We start from the raw sequence: 21,424 nt of genomic DNA, 5'->3' as shown, positions 1-21,424 counted from the left end.
TCAGTATAAAAACTCTTAACTATTCTTATTTTTGCATTTGGAAAAGGCTGTGCCTGCAGAGGGAGCATTCGATCTAGGAGAGAGGTGCAAGTATAAATCACAAATCACAGATGTCATTTGAGTTGTGGTAGATGAAACGAAATGACATATCAAACAGATTGAAAACGAAAATCAAACAGAATTTTCTACTGATCTTCTTTACATTCTGAGAAGAATGTGTGCAGTCATTACAGCAACTGCTTTTAGGTTCAGTCCCAAGAAAGAAATTCCCAAAGGTTCAGTCTCTAGAAAGACATCACTCCAATCTGCATTTTTAAATCTGTGCTCTCATGTTAAGTCCCAGCATATGTGCTAGCTATGCAAACAGGGCCCAAACTATGCTCAAGTTTTAGGATTTGGAGAGGTGGAAACTCTGATTACAAAGGGTAAGGCTTAAATTAAGTTCATAATGCTTTCCTTCCTGATGTAACATTTAGCTTTTGAATATCATTTCCTTTTTCATACAAAGCACTGGAGATTGGCCAGTTTGAGTCAGGACATAGGCATGGTATATGGATGCTCTTAGCTTTAAATTGCTGTGCCAGGGTGATTGGATAAAACTAAGTGCCGTGTTCAGTCGGGAGGAAATTTTTCCCTCAGATGACCTAAGGCTCTTGTATCAGACCTTCCTTGAGCAATGCAAAGAGCCAAGACATTGGCAATGTATCCATCTTCCTATCTAGTACCTTCTATTATCAAAGGAATATTTATTAATTCTCGATGTCCCCACAAACCACAATCTTAAGCTGTTCATAGGATAACTCTTCATGAAGAGAAGCTGTGCAGAGCAGCCAAAGATTTCCCTGTCCAAGCTTCCCTCTGAAATCTGCCAGAGATGCTAGAGCTAAGAGGTACAGATACTGCATTAAAAGGTACTTTTTTAGGAGATCCTGGAATGCTGTAAAACAGCCTGTGAGCTGATGTGATGGAAACTGAATGGGAGGTTACCAAACATAAATGATTCCTTATGGCCCAGTACCCAGTACACCTACAACCTGCTCTTAGACCAGTCCTGACCAAAAACAGCCTAAGGGTGACTTGAAGTCATCTGCCTCTTCCTCCCATGGGTAACACAGTCTTCCACAGGGTCGTTGCAGGTGAAGGATTGAATTTTAGCCTCACATGCTTAGTTAATACCAGATGTCTCATTGAAAAGCTCTTTTGTAGAGCTTTATAGTAATCCTCACAGTTTCTGCATTTCTTGGTTTAAAGAAAAAGACTTTTATTTTGCTTTATGAGTTGTGAAGTGGAGCAGTTCTTTTTCCTGAGGTGTCATACTAAACTGTCCTTCAGGGAATTCATTTCAAAAACGATTAATACTGTTCTTTGATGAAGTCTAATTTATTTCCTGTACTGTGCTTATAGACGAGCTTCACACCATCAGCAAAACAGTGAACGAGAAAAACACCACTGAAGCAAGAAATAAAGAGCTGAGTCAAGACACGGTAAAGTGTGGGATTCCAATGTCTATTCTGTACCTTTTTTTCAATAAAAAAAAAACGTTAAATGCCCTAATGGTTAACTGAAACATAAATCTTGGATTTTCCAATATATATACTTCATTTACCATGAAGTATGTGTATTTGATACTGAAACATACAGCAGACACTGCAATACTCTCTTTAGTGAGAGTTAATGGATATAACAGTATATGTAAGAACAACATGTTATTAAAAAAAGGTATTGCATCTCTACTTTCCACATTTTAGTTCAAATAGGCAAGCCCCAAGCTGCAAAAGTTGTTTATACTGCAACTGGATACAGTCCAAATGTTCATACACTAGGGACTATGCTAAGGATTTTAATAATCTTTCTGCTATCCAGTTACTTGCTTTATTTCTAGTGCTGGGCTCTTGCTCTCAAATGTCTGTAACTCACCCCCTAGTTGGCAACAGTGCTTTTAAATCAAATTTTTATTATATTCTGACATTATGTGCTTCTGTTTTAATGCTACAGAAAATAGGGGTCTGCCAGAACTGAATGCATCCCACATGTTCCAATTTTGTTTTCATGTGAATTTGACCTCTGATACATAAAATTCCTGTCTAGCAGTGTGCACATATGTGAGCCATTTCTGAAAGCAGAGAGAACAGAGCTTTGATTCAGATGAGTGGAACATTCCTATATAATGATCCTCAAAGGAATTTCAAATTAACTAGTGTGTAAATTTATGAGCCTCTTTTATCAAATAAATGTTCTTTTTTTATATGCAGAGATTGTTGCTGTTCTTACTTTTTTTTTTAAATTTTTTTTTTTTGGTGGGAGTCATAACAGGTAGCCAACGCATTTACATTTATTTTGAAAAAAACAGAATATTTTTTATTCTGTGAACTAATTTCTGGGGGAATTATTGCAATTAAAATTAATTCTTTTTCCTTGTGGCACCTTTGCTACCAAAACATTATGCAAAGATTAAAAACTCAGAATGTAATATGGGCCAACAGAAGCAAAAAAATCAGGGAATGAGAAGAGGTGTTTATATCTTTAGTTTCTTTCTTTCCAGTGCATTCTTTACTATGTCTGGTGTGGATAAAGAGAAGCAAATCAGACATGTTATATCTTGTTAGATAATGCTTGCTTTGGTGCACCATGCACACACTGTGAAAACTACAGCTGCTCACTCTATAGAACAACAGATCAAACAAATCAAACAAATTTCACTGAACATGGCTAACACACCAATCTAGGGACATCATCAAAAAGAAGCCTACCTATTTTAATGTAAGAAATACAAATTAAAATTTTTACCAGACGTTTTTAACTCTTGAATTTTTTATTATCTGACAGAGGGTTAGATAAGCATTACTCTGAGCAGGCAGGTTTGGTGGGCAGTGTCACACTGTAACACAAATGAAACATGATCCATGAAAACTTTTCATACAAAATTTGGTGTAAGCATGATTTGCCCTAATTGTGTTGTGTTACTTGCAAAGGCAGCTACTCTGCAGGGCTGTGTTTTACAACAGCTTGGACCTTAGATTCAAACCACCTAATTCTAACAATTTTTGTGACAACGGAGATGACTTGATGGAAATAAGATACTTTTAATTTACATAGCAAACCTGGTCTGACCTGGAATTGTCAGGAAACATGAGAATAGTGAGAACAATTTATCAGTTTGGTTTTGCCTAAGGTAAGGATAAGAGAATCTATTACTAGACATTCCATGTACTATTATATTAAATATAATGAAATAATTAGAACCTCACATCCAGGTCTCAGCTATTTCACCTTTGCTTAGTCAAATCTCAGTCACAGTAACAGGCCTTTTTGCCGAATTTATTAATAATTGATTATTTATTGATAATATTTATTATTAATTGTAATATCCACTATCCACAACACAGATCCCCTCACAAAAATATGCTACCAATAAACCCCTTTTACTAGCACATAAATATAATTCACTCCACACATCTTGATGAACTGTGATATTTTTTATGCTCTTCATGGAGATGGGACCAACAAACAAGGATTTGATGTCTTTATAAAGGAATATGAACAACTCTCTTCAGCTGGCAATGATTAACATGGAGCCAAAAATGGAAACTCTAAGTACTACAGAATCATAGAATCACCAGGGTTGGAAGAGAACTCTAAGTTCATCAAGTCTGAATGTCAACCTGGCAGTACCACAGTAACCCCTAAACCATTGAACAACATCATGCAGTGCCAGATCCAGACACCTCTTAAACACCTCTAGGAATGGTGACTCCACCACCTCCCAGGAAAAACTATTCCAATGCTTGACCACCCCACCAGTGAAATTTTTTTTTTTCTAACATCTAATCTGAATCTCCCTGACTCAGCTTAAGGCCATAAAACAGCTAATTTATGATGTAATTAAATATACACCCTATTTTATCACAAGACTTACAGTGACTTAATAATTACTGATAAAAAGACTAGATGCCATGTTCACTGCAAAAACTAGGCATAATTACTTTTAATTTACACCTTTTACCCCTTCATCCCCAATACATCTAATGATTCGGTATTTTGCTTCCACCGTACTTGATCTGGGTTGGAACTTTTCTGATAATTATACAGCTGAAGAGTTGCTTGTCCCAGCAATTATGTTAATTCATGGCTGTAAGAACAGAATGGACTTGTGACCCACTTTTCAATCTCTGATACTAAACAGGCACCATGATTTTCCTAAGAACATTTCTGCATAGTTGTATATTTGTGGTACTTTTCAGAAACACAGCCACAAACACTGATCGTAAAACTTCCAGTTCTGAGAAATTTCACTGCAATGATTCTAGTGGTTTTCTTTCCCTTAAAAACAAGTAATTCTTTCTTTCCATTTTGGATTTAAGTAAAATTTATTGATATTACTCCCCTCTATTCCCATTGAAGTTGTGATGTACATTTTTGGACTTCTTAATTCTTCAACCATGACATCATAGTTGGAGATCATATTTTTGACAATGTGACTTTCCAATTCCTTTTCTTTAGGAAACACTACTTTCCAGAGTTATTCATTTAGGAAGTAAGGAACAATTCAGATACAACAATACTCCTAGACATCCTGCAGTCATAAGTTAAATCTTTCTCAATATCTGACTTGATAATTTCATACAAGATTCTAGGATTTTAATGAAATGTTCTTCTGTAGTATCAAAAAACATGTATTGTAAGAGCACATTGTATCAAGTCTGATATTTCTGTTTGGAAAGATACAGATTACTGTGGTAATTCTAAAGTCAAGTAATTCTAAGAATGTATGTCCTTCAATTTTTCCTTTATTGTGGATGTTCTTGAAAGGTTATTGCAGTTTATTTTAAACTTGAATTCTGCTGTTCAGAGAACTGAAGTTGAAATTTCTGTTTGGGAAAAAACTTGTTTGGGCAATATTTATTTTGCTTCCTCCTGCAACAGGCTGCCTGTTTCTTATTTCACATATGCAATGAAGAAATCATCAATAAAAACACTCTGGGATATATTAAAGCTATTTGTTGCATGATTCTAGTCTTAAGTCTCTTTTTCTGACTTTTTATAACATAATTATTATGCGAATTTTTAGGTGAGTTACATACTGCTTATAATTTTATAAGACTTTAGCTATTCTGTTTCTTATGAAAAACCATGGAACTGTTTCAGTGTTGTACTTCTAATCCCTTTATCAATTTTTTTGTTTGCTTGGGATTTTTTGTGAGTTTTGGCTCTAAACAAATACTAATTTGTATAGAGGCAAAACTCACAAAATATATCTAATTTTAGATAAAAGTTTATACTCTTCTATTAAGAATCCAACTTAAAAGATATCTCAGTAGCTCCATGTAACCTTTAACTCATTTTTTGGCCTCATCCCTCGCAGAGGGATTCTCTGCCAGAGAAAGGAAGGGCATAATTACTAAGCAATACTGTGCTTGTGTTGGATCCTGACTTCCACCAGCATCTAGAAACATCCTGGGCTTTGGATGTATGGAAAACCTGCAGATTTGCATCCAGTCTGAGGATAAAGCGAGAACTAGTTTCTGTCACATCAGAAAAGTCTATCACAAGCTTTTCTTCTAACAGAAATGAAAAGTAGGAGATGAGAAATGCAACATCTTGTCATATATTTGTCATTCTTATCCAACACATTTTTTGGAAGATGTCTACCTTGTTTACAAGTCAGGTGCATTGTTTTACTATTAGACAAATACCTTTGGTCCAGCATCTCCCACGCCTTTTGGTCCTGCTGGTCCTTCAGGGCCTGCTGGTCCTGGAGGTCCCTGGTACAGCAGAGGAATAAAGCATGTCAGTAGTTGTCCAAAGGTACTTTTGCTCCTCAACAAAGAAGATAAATTCTTCACATTTCTGATGTGTACTGAGCAACAGCCATGCTCAGTCTCAGGTGGTCACCTAAAAAGACTCAGATTGGTGGAAAAAAGTACAGCTCTTGACTTAAGAACATTGTTCTCAGTTCAGAAAAAACAGTGAGAAAGCAGACATTGCTCAATGATTTATGTGCTGCAAGCATTAGACCGCTGCAATTCCAGAGCTAACCCACCTAAATTTAGGGGTTAGGTAACCTTAACATACTTCTGTGTATTTGTGTTTGGTAGCCTGTTCTCCCGAACTCCCTGCTCAATTCATCCTCCCCTTCAGCTGCCTTTCATACTGTTGGAGGCATTCCCAGGTTCCCTTGCAGCATTCCTAGGGCAGAAGGCTTTGTCCCATCCTGCTACCTACTTAGCCACATAAATCTTGTCCATGTCTGACAGTGCTTTATTAAGTTGGTCTTTCCAGCTCATGGGGCATGGGAAAGATGTTGCCATGAGACAGCACAGCAGAACCTTTGCACATTACACAGCATGAAATGTGTCAGGTACATGGCATTACACCGGGAATTCTGAGTGAATGCCTTATGTAACAATTCTCATCCCAAAGGATCTCCTCAGCATCAGTTTGAATGATAGGAAATTGGAGCTGAGTAGGAATTTGGAAGCACTCAGGTCCCACCTCAGGGCATTTGGGAGTGCTTGCAGGGTTGTAGTTTGAAAGAAAGCTGGATTAGACACATAAAGAAAATAGTGCTAGTGGAAGTTTGACATGTGGTGGTTGAAGGATGGTAACAGTATTTCCACTTTCCAGTGGAAAAGAGAGAGGCTGGTCAAACATGTCTATGTGGTTTTGGATGACTGAAGTTTAGGATGATATGTCCTTGTGATGGAATGTGCCAGATGGAACATTCAGGTATTAATTCCCTCTGAAGCCAACCATCAGAAAAGCAAGAAGTGAAAAATCTTCAAATAAGAGGATTTAACTTCCCAGTATGAAAAACAGCTGAAAATCCAAGGAACTGAAACTGCAAAATTTGGTCTAGCAGATGGTATTAGAAATCTTGATCAGAGAAGAGAAAAGGGAGGGAGAAAAAAATAATTTAAAGCAGTGATTTTATTTAACATGAGCAGCCATAAAGGTCTTTTTGGAATTAGATGGTATCCTTTTCATGACAATGAAACAAGAACCCTTTATATCCAGTTCCAATTGCTTGTAAACTGGTGCTGTGTCTAGGAAAGGGCTTCAAAATATCCCAGCATTTTAAATTAGCTGAAGGATGATTAACTGCACTTAGTTAAGCAACTAGATCTAAGCAACTAAATATCGAGTTATTACATAGTAATTTTTGTTTCATTTTGTTTTGTTTTTTGTTGAACACAAAGTACAGAATTTAAACTGTACTTACAGCTTCACCTTTGTCACCTTTATCACCTTTTTCTCCATGGGGTCCAGGTGGTCCAGGTACTCCTCGGTCTCCCTAAACACAAAATAGGAAGACAGAAATCATTCCACAACCTGGACTATCACAGCGTGAAGAATATTAACAAATATGTAAGGAAGATATTGAAAATCTTTTTTGAAATATAGAATAGCAGTTAGTCTTGAAATTCATTCACAAAGTTCAGGAATTTCTGTGTGTATTTTTATTGTGGTTTCAATTGAATTAGGATTCTAGAAAAATAAGAATTCTTATTAGGAAATTGTTAATTTCTGGATTTGTAGTTACAGAGAGAAATATTCAGAGCATTGACTTTATATTCAGCCCATACAAAGTTAAATTTATTTTCAAAAACAAACTTTATCAGTTTGGAGGTTAGTTTGAGCAATGATAACTAAGTTCAGAGTACTGAAACATGATATGCCAGCCTTAAATTATATGTGGCACATTTTGTGCTTCCAGGTAACCACATTGGTTCTCTCATACAGTAAAGCAAAACTTCATTCTACAAGGGAAAGTAGGAAAAGAAAGAAATAAAACAGTTATAAGAAAATGATCCATCTAAAATGCTCTCTTATCAAGAGACAATCACTCCTGTTCACCCTTCCACTGACTTCCACTAAAGGTTTGTGCAACTGCAAAACCTCAATGCTTCCTTTTATGGCCAGACAAGATGCAAATAGCAAACTTTTCCCCTTTCCTCACTCCAGAGAGAGTTTTCCTGACATTTTATGAGAAAAGTAACTGAGCTTGCAATAAACTATTCACAGAATCCAGAAAGAAAACATATTTCTTTGCTTCCTAAATGCATTTTCTCTGAGGGTATGCTTTTGGTCTGTACTGTAGATGCTCACATGACAGCACCTGCAATGGGAAATCCTCATTGATGCATGCAGGTCACACATGAACCTCCCTCCCAATGGTATGGATATTGTGGCTCTACAGACAGAACCCCACACCCTTCACTTCGCCCCACAGAACCAATAAATGTTTTGCTCTACGAAAGAGCATTGTAGAGTGCTGTGAACAAGTCCTTGAGTGTTGTTAATGTGCATGGTATAACATATCCTCAAGAATAATTACATACAAATATACAAATATTTCCCTGTCTACTCCAGTAAAAGGAAATAACAAGGAAAATGAAACTACAAGGGACAGAAAACTACTGTTTCATTGTGCATTGTGCCTGCAAATTTCTACAGTAATATACTTTAAGAAACCAAGAAGAGAGTCCAGTTAGCAGCTCAGACCTCAGCAGCTGGTCTGTATGAATACAATGTCCATGTCTGGAAAACAAATCATCTTGTACCCCAGCTGGGTATACAACAAAAACAAACTTTAGGCCAAAAATTTCCTGTCCCATGAATGTCTCTACCATAGACACAAATAATCTGTTCTTATTAACTAATTTATTCCTAATAGAAAAATGGAAGAGATGCTTTGTCCTAAAGATATACATCATAGGTTTAGGCTAGCAGGTAATGGTAAATGAAGAATTATGAGGTAGACTCAATGTTCTGGTTAAGATGAAGCCCTGAAATTACTTTAGCTGAAATGTGGATAGCAATGCAAGCAGGCCTCATGTCTAAGTACATTTTAAATAGTAGGTCCTTCCTGTATGAATCACATCCATTCTTGAATCCAATGGGACAGTTTCACTGAGAGGCTTTAAACAGACCCTGACCACCAGATTCAAACTGTCACGGCTCTCAAAGATGTCTCTTCACATCTCCTGATTTTCAAATGATGGAATTCTGATCCACCTCTGTAAAAATTTAAACAACCAGCACGCTTCTAGATCATAAATAGCTTTATAATGGGAAGTCAATTTCACCTCTTCCTGATTCTTAATATCCATAATTCTTAAACTGTGGATAAAATGAAAAATGTTTTAGAAATGTTTGGTAACATTTTTATTTAACAAGAAAGGAAAACATGAATCATGGCTTCATATCTGTTTTTACTTCTAATCTCACTACAGTAAAAAACAGCCAAACAGATGTTTTCATTTAATCCTAGCAGGCCGCTGTAAATACCAAATACATGTTAGCACTTTTCTTCTGTGAGAATTGGGATTTTGTCAAGTGTCTGTATCTGCTATTAGTAGCATAACTATAATGCTATCAATCTACTTTGGCCAAATCTACAGCCAAATCTTATATCAGAAACAGTTCTCTAGTCCAGATTATTTTGTTGGGGCTTTTTAATCAGTCACACAAGAGATGGTGTGGAAGTAATTCTGTGATTACTGCTTCCCACAGTTTTGTGGTGTCTGGAAGAGAAAATCACAGTGACTGACTGTAAGTCAGTGCACTGATAAGAAAGAAAGTGCCCCTGATGCTACAGATAGTCTGCTAAATGAATTCATCTGCTTTTCCAGACTTTCCAGGACAGGTTCTAAAGTAGTTTTCCAAAGCAGTAATATAAAGACAGTTGCTTCTACATGCTTTCAAAACAACAACATCAAAATTTATATAAAAATAAAACTTGCATCCATGATCATTACAAAGAAAATAAAACAGCTGTCATAATCAAAACCTAATTGATTAAGGACCCTACTGGACAATTAAGTCACGTTCATCACTTATTTTTACAAGAGTAATAAAGTAATTTCTAGATTATAGACAAAAGAAATTTAGAGTTTTCTAAAATCAGAAATACAAGTTACTGAATGGTTCAATGTGCTATTCAGCATCCTATAGTAGGGGAACTGATAGAACTGTCAAGCCAGGAGTAAATGCCATTACTGGTATTCTTAAAATGTTATCATGCAAAAGCTATTGAATTAAGTGGTTACATTTTGAGCTACATTGTGTTAGGTAGACATAAACTAATTGGTTTCTGAATTTGGGTCTATTGTTTATATTTCCACAAAGTGAAATGATATAATTGAGTGGAATATTTTATGTGCAGACATGGTTAATTGGAATGAAAAGAAAAAAAAAAAGTTTCTGAAGGAGGTTCCCAATTTCATTCTGGAAAGGAGATAATAAGAATGGTACCTTTCCCTGAAATACTCCCTTATCAGAAGTGGCAGAAGTCTTAAATAAAGCTGCAACCCAAATCACAAGTGACAGACATTCAATATGATACAAAGTGTGTTAGAGGGGAAGAAGTGAATTTGAAGAACTGCCTTGCCAATAAAGACTTCCTATGGGAAGTTTGCAGGGTGAGGTATACTGGACTATTTATACAATTTATACATATTATTTATACATATATTTATACAATTTATATATATGTTATTTATACAATTTTTTGTTTCTTCTTTGTAAAGATAGTAAGTTTATTTTAAAAATAGACATAACCTGGAATGATGGAAAAGTGGAAGAATTGGTGAATTCCTTTACTTAAAAGGTTTGGGTGGTGTCTGTATTTTCACAGGAGTTTTGCATATGTCTCATGCTTAGTTACTTTCTAGCTTTTGTCTAAAAATTCCTACCGTTGGTCCCATTATTGAATTTCCAGGAAGTCCATCATCTCCTGGTGGTCCCTTGTCTCCTGGATCCCCCTAGCCAAAAAGAAACAAATTCAGAATTATATTAACTATATTCTGTTTTAACTTTGAAAGTTTTACAGAAAAGACCAACTCTCTTACACTTCTGCTTCTCCCCAGCAGTGTAAAAACCTTTGTTCAACCTTGACAAACAACTTGATGGCTTAAGTTTTCAGATGAAGGCTGAATGTCATCATTCACTTTGAGAGGCCAGATGCACCGGTGGCTCCTGCCTGCTTTTGCCCCACAAGCAGGCTGCATAATCTTGTTTCTGCCAGAGCACATAGAGAACAGCAAGGAACTTCAAAGGCAAGTGCTGAGACAGAGTATGTTTAGAAAGCCTATGGATGCAATGGCACAGCACTTCAAAAGTGCAAGTTCCATGATCTGAAGTCCCAGGGAGAAACCTGAGTTTTCCACAAATATTACACAACACAACCCTTTGGTAACAGTTCTGTCAGTTGGATTCCTGAAAAACAATCAGGCTTAGAATTCATCTTCTTTATATTAACCCTTCATGGAGCAAAATTTGGCTCCTTCTAGTGTTTAAACTTTGGCAAGAGATGTTTCACTTTACATGTATGAACTTACAAAAAAATCTAAACTTGCAATGAAACATTTACAATTTCTCAGTGAGAAGGACATGAAGTATTTCAGGGAAATACACTTAAATGCTCTAGGGAATGCAATTAAATGTTCTATCAAAACCACTGATCAGCTGTAACCATGACAAAGAAATATTAGAAAAAACAGCTTTCTAATGTTTCTGTCCCCATATTAGTAACAGCATAATGATTGTTAAGGGAAACAAAACTCCAGTCCCCAAACGTGGGCGTAGCTTAAAATAAATAAACTCTCAATGGACACAGCCATGGCTACCCGGGGGTTAAGACCTCTAGCAATCACTCATCACCATCTCAGATCCTTAGAGATGTCCCAAAATGACCTCAGACTCCCAGACATAACTCCAAGCTTCCAGAAACATTCTCTACATTAGAAATTGATCATGTCTGCCTTCTTAGCTGCAGATGCCAGGATGTTTTAGGAGAAAAATTTGTAGTTATCATTGTATTTTCCACAGATGATGGAGAAAAAAGACCTGTGTACCCTGTTACATTATTGATCAATTGTCCAAAATACAGTAGATATTTTTTTAAACAAAGAAGTTATGATGCATCTGAAGAGAAAAAGTTTTATATATTTTCTAAAAATCAATTTGCATTTTATAATTACCTCAAATACTTGGGGGTTTTTTAATCAGCTACTGCCCACATAAGCCCTGCTCCAAAATTTAGTAAAGAATTTCAAAAGACTCCAACAGGCTTCATTGGATTTTGGATAATGGCCATCTGCTATGAAAGTTGTTTGAACTGTTCTGAACAGAACAAAATCATAGCAAAAAAGGCAAGGAAGTCTACAAAGTCATTTTTCAGCATGAATTTATTAATGAAAAATCTTGACACCCTTACTTGTCTATTTAAAAATGTCACAGTAACTAGAAAAATGTGAAGAATGGAGAGTGATTTAATGAAACCTGTCCTCATACAAGTTGTGCCTTTTATCATGACACCTGTATTCTCCTCACATAAAGTTTGTCATGTTATTACGGTTTGAAACCAATATAAGAGATATGAGCACCTCACAATCTTTTTTTTTTTTTTTTCTATGTGGTTACATTTTTATTCCAGATATACCCTGAGAATTTTGCATTTTTGTCTTTTCTCCATGCACAAGCAAGTCTAAAACACATCAAATCCCTCTGTGATGTCCTATTGCCAGACTGATAAGCACATTGTATATGTAAAACCTTCCTGTACTTGTGGGGCAGGGCACATATATTTTTAAGGAAGAAGGAAAATGGGGATGAAATTTCTTCAGAATGATACGATACACATTAGTGATTCCCTTGCTCGAAAAGCTAACACCAAAGGTGAAAAGTGTCAATTAAAGTTGAAGTTACCTGACATATTATAACAAGAATAACTTAAGTAACAAGAGTAATTTATTGTTTAAATAGCACTGAATTTTAAAATATTTTTAAAACCTTCAAAGTTAGCTTTTTTTTTTGCTAAATCCACCCATTTTACTCAACTGGACAAGTCCCACTTATTTCAGACACGTTTTTCCCATAGAGAAAATGACATGGATGTAGCCCTAACTATCTTATATATGACATTTCATTTCAAGTAGTACCTACAGGCCAGCTGTTCACTTGGAAGTGACATACTGACACTCATCTCAAAAAAAAATCAGCATATACCACCCTAGAACTGTACATAAACATATTTTTGCAGGGATTTAACACCATATTTTAAGATGGAAAAGGCATAGCAAATTTGGGAAAAAACCAACTTCAAACTGATTAATTTCACAGGAGAGACAAAACCAAACCAGAAATCCAATAAGTTGTTTTTTGGATTTTTTTAACAAATGGTTTCAGGAGGAAATAACTATGTACCAAGTTCATTATGCCATTAAAGGGCCTGGCCTCCAACATGGTCTGTTAATTTTTAATAATTTTTAGTCCTTATTTCTGAAATTCAGTATTTTTGTTCCTACAACAAAGAATTTTAAGTTCTTTAAATCAGATTCTTTTAACTTTGACAGAAATGTATACGCTAGAAATTTCCAATCTCTGGTCTCTAGGAAATATGTATCAGATTGTCACCTTTGGTCCAGGAGGTCCCAAAACAGATGATCCAGCTACACCAGGGAGTCCTCTCTCTCCAGGATCACCCTGTTACAAAATGGTATAATGTAGACTTAAACAGACAGTTTGACTTTCTGAACTAAAAATAACTACAATAGAGATCTACCTGCAAAACAAGCAATACTGTGAAAAATATATAAATCAAAACATAGTTCTTATGAAAGCTGGTCTAAATTTCATGTTTTAAATAACTATTAGCTAACTGTGTATTTCACTTTTTTAGCTTTAGTTAATATTTGTGTCTGGCTTGCAATCCAATGGAATAACAAGCACACTTATATTATTCCAATTTCCTTCTAATTCATTCAGAGCAACAATTACAAAATATTATAACAAAATGTTGTTGATTCAAAGTAAAAATTTGCAAAATACTCATGGTTAGAATCATTTGGACAACTTTAGCTTATCAGTGCTCATGTATAACTATAACATATGTAATTATATCTTTAACTATTCTTTTTCTCCTTGAGACTTCTGTGTCATTTAGGAGAAATGATGGAAATACTTGTGCTTTCCCTTTTTTCTGCTAAGTCTCTAAGCATCAGATGCTTGAGAAAACTCCAATAAACTCCACAGATATTTTAATAAAATACAAAGAGAAGGGTTACCATAGAAGAGCAAGCTTACTTTTGGTCCAGCTGGGCCTTTTGGTCCTGTAAGACCAATCACTCCTTTGGATCCTTTTTCTCCAGGGTCACCCTGAAGAAAACAAACTTTTTTTTTTTCAATCACAGCAAAGATTCATTTACAGCCACAGCTACACAAATAACCAAACCCACAACAATAATTATTAGCCCATAATTAGAGAGATGTTTAGATATTCCACCCCAAATGAAATGCTGCTAAATTCTAGACTGTGCCCCAAATGTCCTAAATTACACAAAATGGGAGATAAAAGTTGTCTGTTTACTAATACATCTTTCCAGGCTTTTAATTTAATATTAAGGTATCTAACTATTCTCCTAATTTCTCTTATCTTCTCTCTATCAACATAGTGAGCTAATCTATCATCTCTGAACTTCAATGAAAATTCTGTACTGGTATTTTAGGAAATCTCTACTACCCTATTAACTTTAGGCTCTGTGTTTAGAGTCTGATTTTGCTGCACTTGTTCAGGCTACAGAATACATAGTTCTCTCTCCTAAATCCTTTTAAATAATCAGCTAAAATAGAGTTGATACTTGTGATATAATGAATGAAAAAGTAAGCCAGAATCCAAACCCTTATGAAAGTCTGCAGTATTTCCCCAGCGTGCATGTCAAGTCATACCTTTTGACCTACATCTCCTTTGCCAGGGGGTCCTTCTGGGCCTCTTGGACCTTGATCTCCCTTTTCCCCCTAACAGAGATTAAATGGTTAATTATTTTTCATGTCATTAATTTTACTGATAGACTTATGAGAAACAATGCTTGAATAGATATTTTACCCAAAAATATCAGTAAATACTGGTTAATTTTTTTCCAACAAAAAATAAAGTATTCTGTCTCTTAAAGCCCTTGCAATATCCTACATTCATATTCTTTATTTTCATAAACATTTCTAATAGTGTCATTTGCAACTGCATCAATCTTTTGTGGGAAGGATTCCATGCCCATACTTATAAGAGGAAGAGAAATGCTTGCAAAGTTACCAGAAAATGTCTTGATGGACTAATTCTGAGAAGCAATTTGTACAGACAATTCTGTAGCCAATGGCCACTCCAGGCTGAAAATATTTGCCAGGAACATTACATTAAATAACTCACAAATAGCCCACACAAAACATTCTATTAAGGAGCATTACCTACAAAATATTTATGCATAATACAAACCAGATTAGCATATCAGGATACCTGCAAGTAATCTAGAGAGTAAAAGGTAGATTAAAATGAGGTTAAAATCCATTTCTGGATTTTAGCTGTTGATGAAAGTGATATTACAGAGCCTGTTGTTGATAGGCATCAGTTGGTATCCCTCTTCGGTGAGACATTGTCACACCTGCAAATAACTGCTGTAATATCACCATGCTATTCACTGTAGGCATCCAGCTGTTCTTTGCACTGCCCTGAATACCCAGGGTAGCTGCCCAGTACTACTATTTTTACCTTCAGTGGGTTACAACAGGGAAGGTGACAGCACAGAATTAATTATCAGAGTAAAGACAATATGCAAGAGAAAAAAACAAAAACCCAGCATGACCATCTGTAACACTAACCCAACATTTACTCTAAATTCTGATGCACTTCTGATACATTGGAATCTTACTTTTTGAGCAGTGGATAATACAAATGTTAAAAATATAATTAAGTAGCAACAGAAATGCTACATATTTTCTCACAGTGGAAGGCTTACTGCTTCAGGCTGGAGTTTGTCCAACTGGTATCTGCACTTTTAGGTGACAAAAATGTGAAGTTGAATTCTTAATAGATATTTATTACAGCTATTCAAATATTTTCTGATTTAAAGCCCACAGTCAAAAATGCTGATTTACTTACTCCAAATTATGTTTAGTTTATCAATTTTACATGTCAGCCAGCTGCTACTTTTATATAAGTGCTTCACAGTGGTCTGGAGGCAGCTGGATTCTCAGCAGCAGTTAAAAATCACACAAAGCACTGACTTTTGCTTACTTGGCAGCTCATTCATTTTGGAAAGAGTACAATTAAAAACTTAAATTTAATTTGCTCTAAATTTACTATTTTAGGCACTCGGCTTTGCATCCCTCTAAATTAACATCCACCGTTTTGAATTTATGTTTCTTTTTCCAAATGTGGTGGAGTTTCTCCTAGATCCTCAAAGTTTCCCTTGAAAACAAACAGCCCTGGGTTTAGCTGTTTGTGCAGGTACCTGTACCATGGCTGACAGGTTTCAGCCACAGCTCACCACCCTGTGAGATGCCCTAAGTCACACTGATGGAACATCACTTGGTGTCAGGAAAGATATGAATAGGTGTGGTGGGTTTTAGTGCTGGCTAAAATCACCAGGTTACTTACTTATTTCTTGCTGTGAGATATGGATTAGGAGAAGGGCAAAACAGGCTTAAAACTTAAACAGTCCATGAGGAACAGGCTCAAGACATGAGCTACCTGCTCTCCAAGAAGTTTGTGAAATGTAACAGTAGTCAATTTTCCACAAAAGGCAGGGTTGCTTGCCTGTAGCTCAGTTGCTCATTCACATGGTAACCACTGTTAGAAGTGTTTGTTGGACACATGTCATCCAGTCCCAATATCCCTGGAAAAAGTATTGGCATGTGCTTTCCTCAAGGATGAACTCCTTACCACTGCAAACCTGCAAATAAGCTGTTCTTCCTTAATCACCATTTTTGCACACCTTTTTACATGTGGTGAAATATATTTCCTTACCTTTTTCCCTGTCAATCCCTTCTCTCCTATCACCCCTTTCTCTCCTGGGGGTCCTGGTAGACCTGTATCTCCCTTAAAGAAGAAAAAAATTGTTACATCTGCATATTTCAATAAATTGTTTGTTCTGTAAAATGGATCCAACAGTTTGTGAAAATATTAATTAAAGATAAACAATATTTTTCCTCCAATAAAGGTTTTTATTTCCAGTAAGTTAAATATTCTATAGAGACACCAATTTTTAATACCCATAAGTATTTAAAATTTCTCTCCAGTTCCCCACCTACTTCTTAAATCTTGGACTTGTATAAAATAAATTTATGTTTATTCAGTGAATAAAACCATGACTGAATGCTGTTTGTTTTCCTCTGCACAAGAACAATATTGTATTAATGTAATTTACTTACTAAGTCAAATATCTGGGACTTAAAGGATGGTCAGCCAAAAACATCCAAATGGTGTTACTGACTGGACACTAACCCCTTACCATTTGTACAAACCAACCAAGTCAGTGCTTTTCATATTTACCAGAAAGAGTTGAAAGAATTCACAGGAAGCAGTCCTGCCAAGCATTTCTTTCATGATCCAAGAACAAGTCATTAAAAACAAGATGCCTCTGCCACTTTACCTGATTTTTGAAGCCCTACTTAAATCATTAAAGATATGGTTTACAGTCTTCAAAATGGCATCTGAAGACAAAGCTGTAAGTGTTTAATGTCTCTTCCAACACACCGGCAGTATGACCACCGTTGTCACAAAGAGTGGCTTTTTTTTTGGATCAGAAAAACCAGGGGAACAGAGTTGGCAACTTTTCTAACATGGTAGTGGCAACGTTTTTATGACCCTCACTGAAATTCCTTCCTATTTTGACCACAGTTAATTTATACCAAAAAATCTTCTACTTGGTTTATCAGTAATTAGTGGAAGAATTAAAAGACCATGTAAAGAACAGTTAAAAATAAAAGCAGGCTCACTTTAAGTCCTGATGAGCTAATTCCTGGAAGTCCTGCTTCTCCTTTTTGTCCAGGTTCACCTGGTTCACCCTAGCAACAAAGAAGTCTTTAGTTTAACAGAGAGACACAATTTAGCTTTATTCACGACTTGCACTGTTTAATTAGCTGCATACACAGAGGCAGATATGTGATATTCTACAATTCTATGAACCTAAGTGGTCAAGTTTTCACTGGAAAATTCTGTTCTTTAAAACCCCCTGTAATTTGTAGGTCTGCATCTATTTTATTTAACGCTGCAGTTGGCAGAAAGTTGAAGTGAATCACTCCAACTTTCTTCCTTATGCTTTAATGCATTTTATATTTTAATGTACAGGACTATATCAAAAACTCTTTGGTCACTGAATAAAAAGTAAGTCCAAAGAAAGAAAAATTAGAAGTCCTCCTTAAGAGAAAGTTCTAGCCTTTTTTCCTGTAGTTCCAAAACAGTAAAAGAGATAGGAACTCCATTTTGCAATTTTGCTTCATCACCTTAAGTGAATTGGCCTATCACATAACATGTTTCATAGGAGTCTATTTTTCTCTACATTAATATTAAATATTTCTGCTATAACTGCTGTTTACATGCCAAAGCTATACCCAGAAGAAAATGACTGGTTCTCTTCCTCCTTTTGCTACAGTGACTAATATCTTCCTTTCACAAATCAAGGTGATTACTAAGCACACTTCTGATTTACAGTTCATTCCACTTGCTCTCATTATATTTCAGCAATTCCCCTTTCCTTGTCTGACAGTGATCACCTGACACTGTACCACTAGAGGCCTGGGCTTTGATAGCAGCAATTGTTTTCCTCACTTCTGTGTTCTCTTCCTACTTTTTCTCCTTCTGTAGTGCAGGGTCAGCTAAGCAAATTTCAGCTCTCTTACCTGTCTTAGTCTTTCTATCTTTGGTTTTGGTTCTTTCTCACAATGACCATTGAAGGCTGAAGGCCAAGCTGAAGGTGTGGTGGGATTCGCCTGAAGTCTCAAAACCACCACTGAACTAAATTTAAACTGTTTGGTAAAATGATTTACTTGAACACAGCATATAAGTGGCACCAAAATCATTGGACACAAAGATGTCTGAAAGACCCTCTGCTTAAAAATATGTGGTCTTTTAGAACCAGAAGTTCATATTCACAAAGTTCAAGGACTGATCCTAAGCAGGCAGAAGCCATTTTGTTCCATCTGGGGAAGATCTTTATAACATGGATGGCTTCCTCTCTAAGATTCAAAAGGAATTGTTATCTCAAATGAAGTTACATTTTCATCTCATCAAGTACACTTTTGAAAAGCCTGGCAAAGACACTTATTCTGTTGTGATAGTGCTGCTTTTAAAAATCAACCATTACCTTTGGTCCTGGCCGACCAGAACCTTGAGAGCCTTTTGCCCCAGGGATTCCTTGTGGACCCTGTATACCCTGTAAAGCAAAATAAATGAGTTTTAGTGCATTATACTCTTCCACATATGAAAATCACACGTCCATCTTTCAGTTAACAACAATTTTATCTCATCTTCATAAGAAATCTTCTTTCCAAAATTAACAGAATCCAGACCTTTTGGAATGTTTCAGTTTTTCTTTATCCAACAGCTAAAGGGTGTGCTCAAGTTTCAAAGGGCTTGACATTCAGAATTTGTAGGTACTTAGCCTTGTAAAATTCTTACGTATAATATATCACCATCAAACCAATGCTATCTGATTTACCTCATATGCAAATTATTATGCAGATTAGGCCAAATTTACATTTGCTTGATTCTAAGGCCATCCAAATCAGTCAAAATCGGTTGTATTTACAAGCTTTGCTTAAAAACTAGTTTAATACTTCTAAAAATGAAAAATTACTATGAGATTTTTAATGCCTTTACATCAAAATTGCAGCTCTGAGAAAATATAAAATGAAAACTCTATGCAAATGCCCATTACATGTCCAAAATGCAGACTTACCCGGCTTCCTGGATTGCCCATTCCTGGTGGTCCTGGTGGGCCCCGTGGTCCTACTTGGCCTTGTTCACCCTATAGAAAAAGTATTCCCAAGAACTGAATTGCAACAGTTCATGCTATCTGATTAACATATTTAAACTAAACAGAGAATGGCAGTCCTCAAGTTGTATTATCTTGAAGTCTGCTGCTTCTAGTTGAATTAAATGTGTTTGGAATACCTGGAAGTCTGCCTGTGACAACTGATCTAATAAAAATAATAACCCTTCTGCCCTAAAAACGCTATCTTGTTTATAACATTAGATGATCACACCTGTAATTTTATTATTTAGAAGGATCCATAGCTCATCTTTACATACTGAGATTCTTGTACAGAAATGTAGACAGTTTCTTGCGCAACACTCAGAAGAAAACCTCGCAAGTGTAAACACAGCAGCTGCAGAGTATATTAAAAAACTAAAAATATCAGTGTTTCTTTGCCTGTTCCAGGTCCATTAGATTGGATGACTTAGAGATTTTTATATTTTAATAGTTATTTAAAAATTAAAATATTTTAAGTAGAATATTTCTGAAATTATTTTAGGAGGAAAAAAAAGTAAATTTCTTCCCATCATACTCCCAGCTGCATAGAATCCAGTCCCTTGTGCTCTAAGTTAACATTAACAGGCTCACCTACTTGTACTGATGAATACAGCCCATGAAGCTGCATGGAACAGTGTAACATAGCTCCTCAGATCCAGGTAAAATAAACCTTTGTAGAGTTGTGATATAGTGCAAAAAATTAATCTTAATTTAACTATAAATATAATTAATTATAGATACAACAATAAATATACTCCGTGCCTCACCTTGTCACCTTTGACTTGTTCACCTTTTGGTCCAGGAGGACCGCGTACACCTTCAGAGCCTTTTTCACCCTAGATATAGACAGCAGTTTTGAAACTTATATTTAGGAACTTCTAAAGAACACCATCTTAGACAAACTGGTCATCATGATAATGAGGAAAAAATATTCTTTTACAAACAAACTAGAAAAGTAATCAATGGAATTACCAATATTAGAGAAAAGAAAAGAAATTGGTTAGAACTCATAACATACTCCATCGCATTCACTGTGGTTTTGAACATAGGACTTCAAAAGGAGAAAATTAAATACTAGGAGTAAGGAAGATACATTTTGAAAGCATAACAATATGTTCACTAGTCTGAAAGATCAGTTCAGAAATGATTGCAAGGACATGACTGATGCCTTTTCCGTAAAAGGGAAAAAAATCTTTGCTTAGTAGTTCAAGGCTCTAGAGAATCTTGAAGCCACTAAAACAGAGGGATATATTTTGATGGGAAACCCAGTTATGATTTATTCATTAATCTTTGATTGTTTGTACTTATTTTTTAAAAAAGGAAAGTTGACATATATTAACCTAGCAAATGGCCTAAATGAGATAATTGTCCACAGAGACTCATACAACCCATCTTTCAGTTTCCCAAAATGGTAAGGCAAAATGAAAACAGTTGCTGAATATTTTCTTCCAATACAGAACATAAATAGCTTAGTAGTTTTTTGGAAAAAAATTTATCTCACTAATGCTATCAAAAGAAGTTATCTTTATTAAACACATAGGAGAATCATTAACTTACTACTGATAGAGGGACTGTACATTTTTTTTTCTATAATTACCTGGATAGAGTTTCTGAAATCA

At 35.7% G+C, this 21,424-nt stretch overlaps 1 protein-coding gene across 4 annotated transcripts in view; it reads right to left on the bottom strand.

The window, feature by feature from the left end:
• COL28A1 (collagen type XXVIII alpha 1 chain) overlaps nucleotides 1-21,424 on the bottom strand; it is a 72,804-nt gene that overhangs the window by 19,844 nt on the left and 31,536 nt on the right. For all 4 annotated transcript variants that reach the window (XR_002861549.2, XM_086856441.1, XM_086856436.1 and 1 more), the window contains 11 exons: nucleotides 20,573-20,641; nucleotides 19,731-19,799; nucleotides 19,137-19,205; nucleotides 17,770-17,838; nucleotides 16,799-16,870; nucleotides 14,728-14,796; nucleotides 14,086-14,157; nucleotides 13,417-13,485; nucleotides 10,695-10,763; nucleotides 7,220-7,291; nucleotides 5,694-5,762 (listed from right to left, as the gene is read on the bottom strand). Coding sequence is in view for 3 of the 4 variants with exons in the window: in XM_086856441.1 (XP_086712567.1) it covers nucleotides 5,694-5,762; nucleotides 7,220-7,291; nucleotides 10,695-10,763; nucleotides 13,417-13,485; nucleotides 14,086-14,157; nucleotides 14,728-14,796; nucleotides 16,799-16,870; nucleotides 17,770-17,838; nucleotides 19,137-19,205; nucleotides 19,731-19,799; nucleotides 20,573-20,641 (768 nt within the window). In the remaining variant the exon portion in view is untranslated. The remainder of the gene's footprint in view (nucleotides 1-5,693; nucleotides 5,763-7,219; nucleotides 7,292-10,694; nucleotides 10,764-13,416; nucleotides 13,486-14,085; nucleotides 14,158-14,727; nucleotides 14,797-16,798; nucleotides 16,871-17,769; nucleotides 17,839-19,136; nucleotides 19,206-19,730; nucleotides 19,800-20,572; nucleotides 20,642-21,424) is intronic.

The sequence above is a fragment of the Cyanistes caeruleus genome, chromosome 1 (genome assembly GCF_971803275.1).
Source record: "Cyanistes caeruleus chromosome 1, bCyaCae1.hap1.1, whole genome shotgun sequence".
Taxonomy (NCBI): domain Eukaryota; kingdom Metazoa; phylum Chordata; class Aves; order Passeriformes; family Paridae; genus Cyanistes; species Cyanistes caeruleus.
The sequence above is the reverse complement of the archived record's forward strand: the minus strand, read 5'-3'. Positions and strand labels throughout refer to the sequence as shown.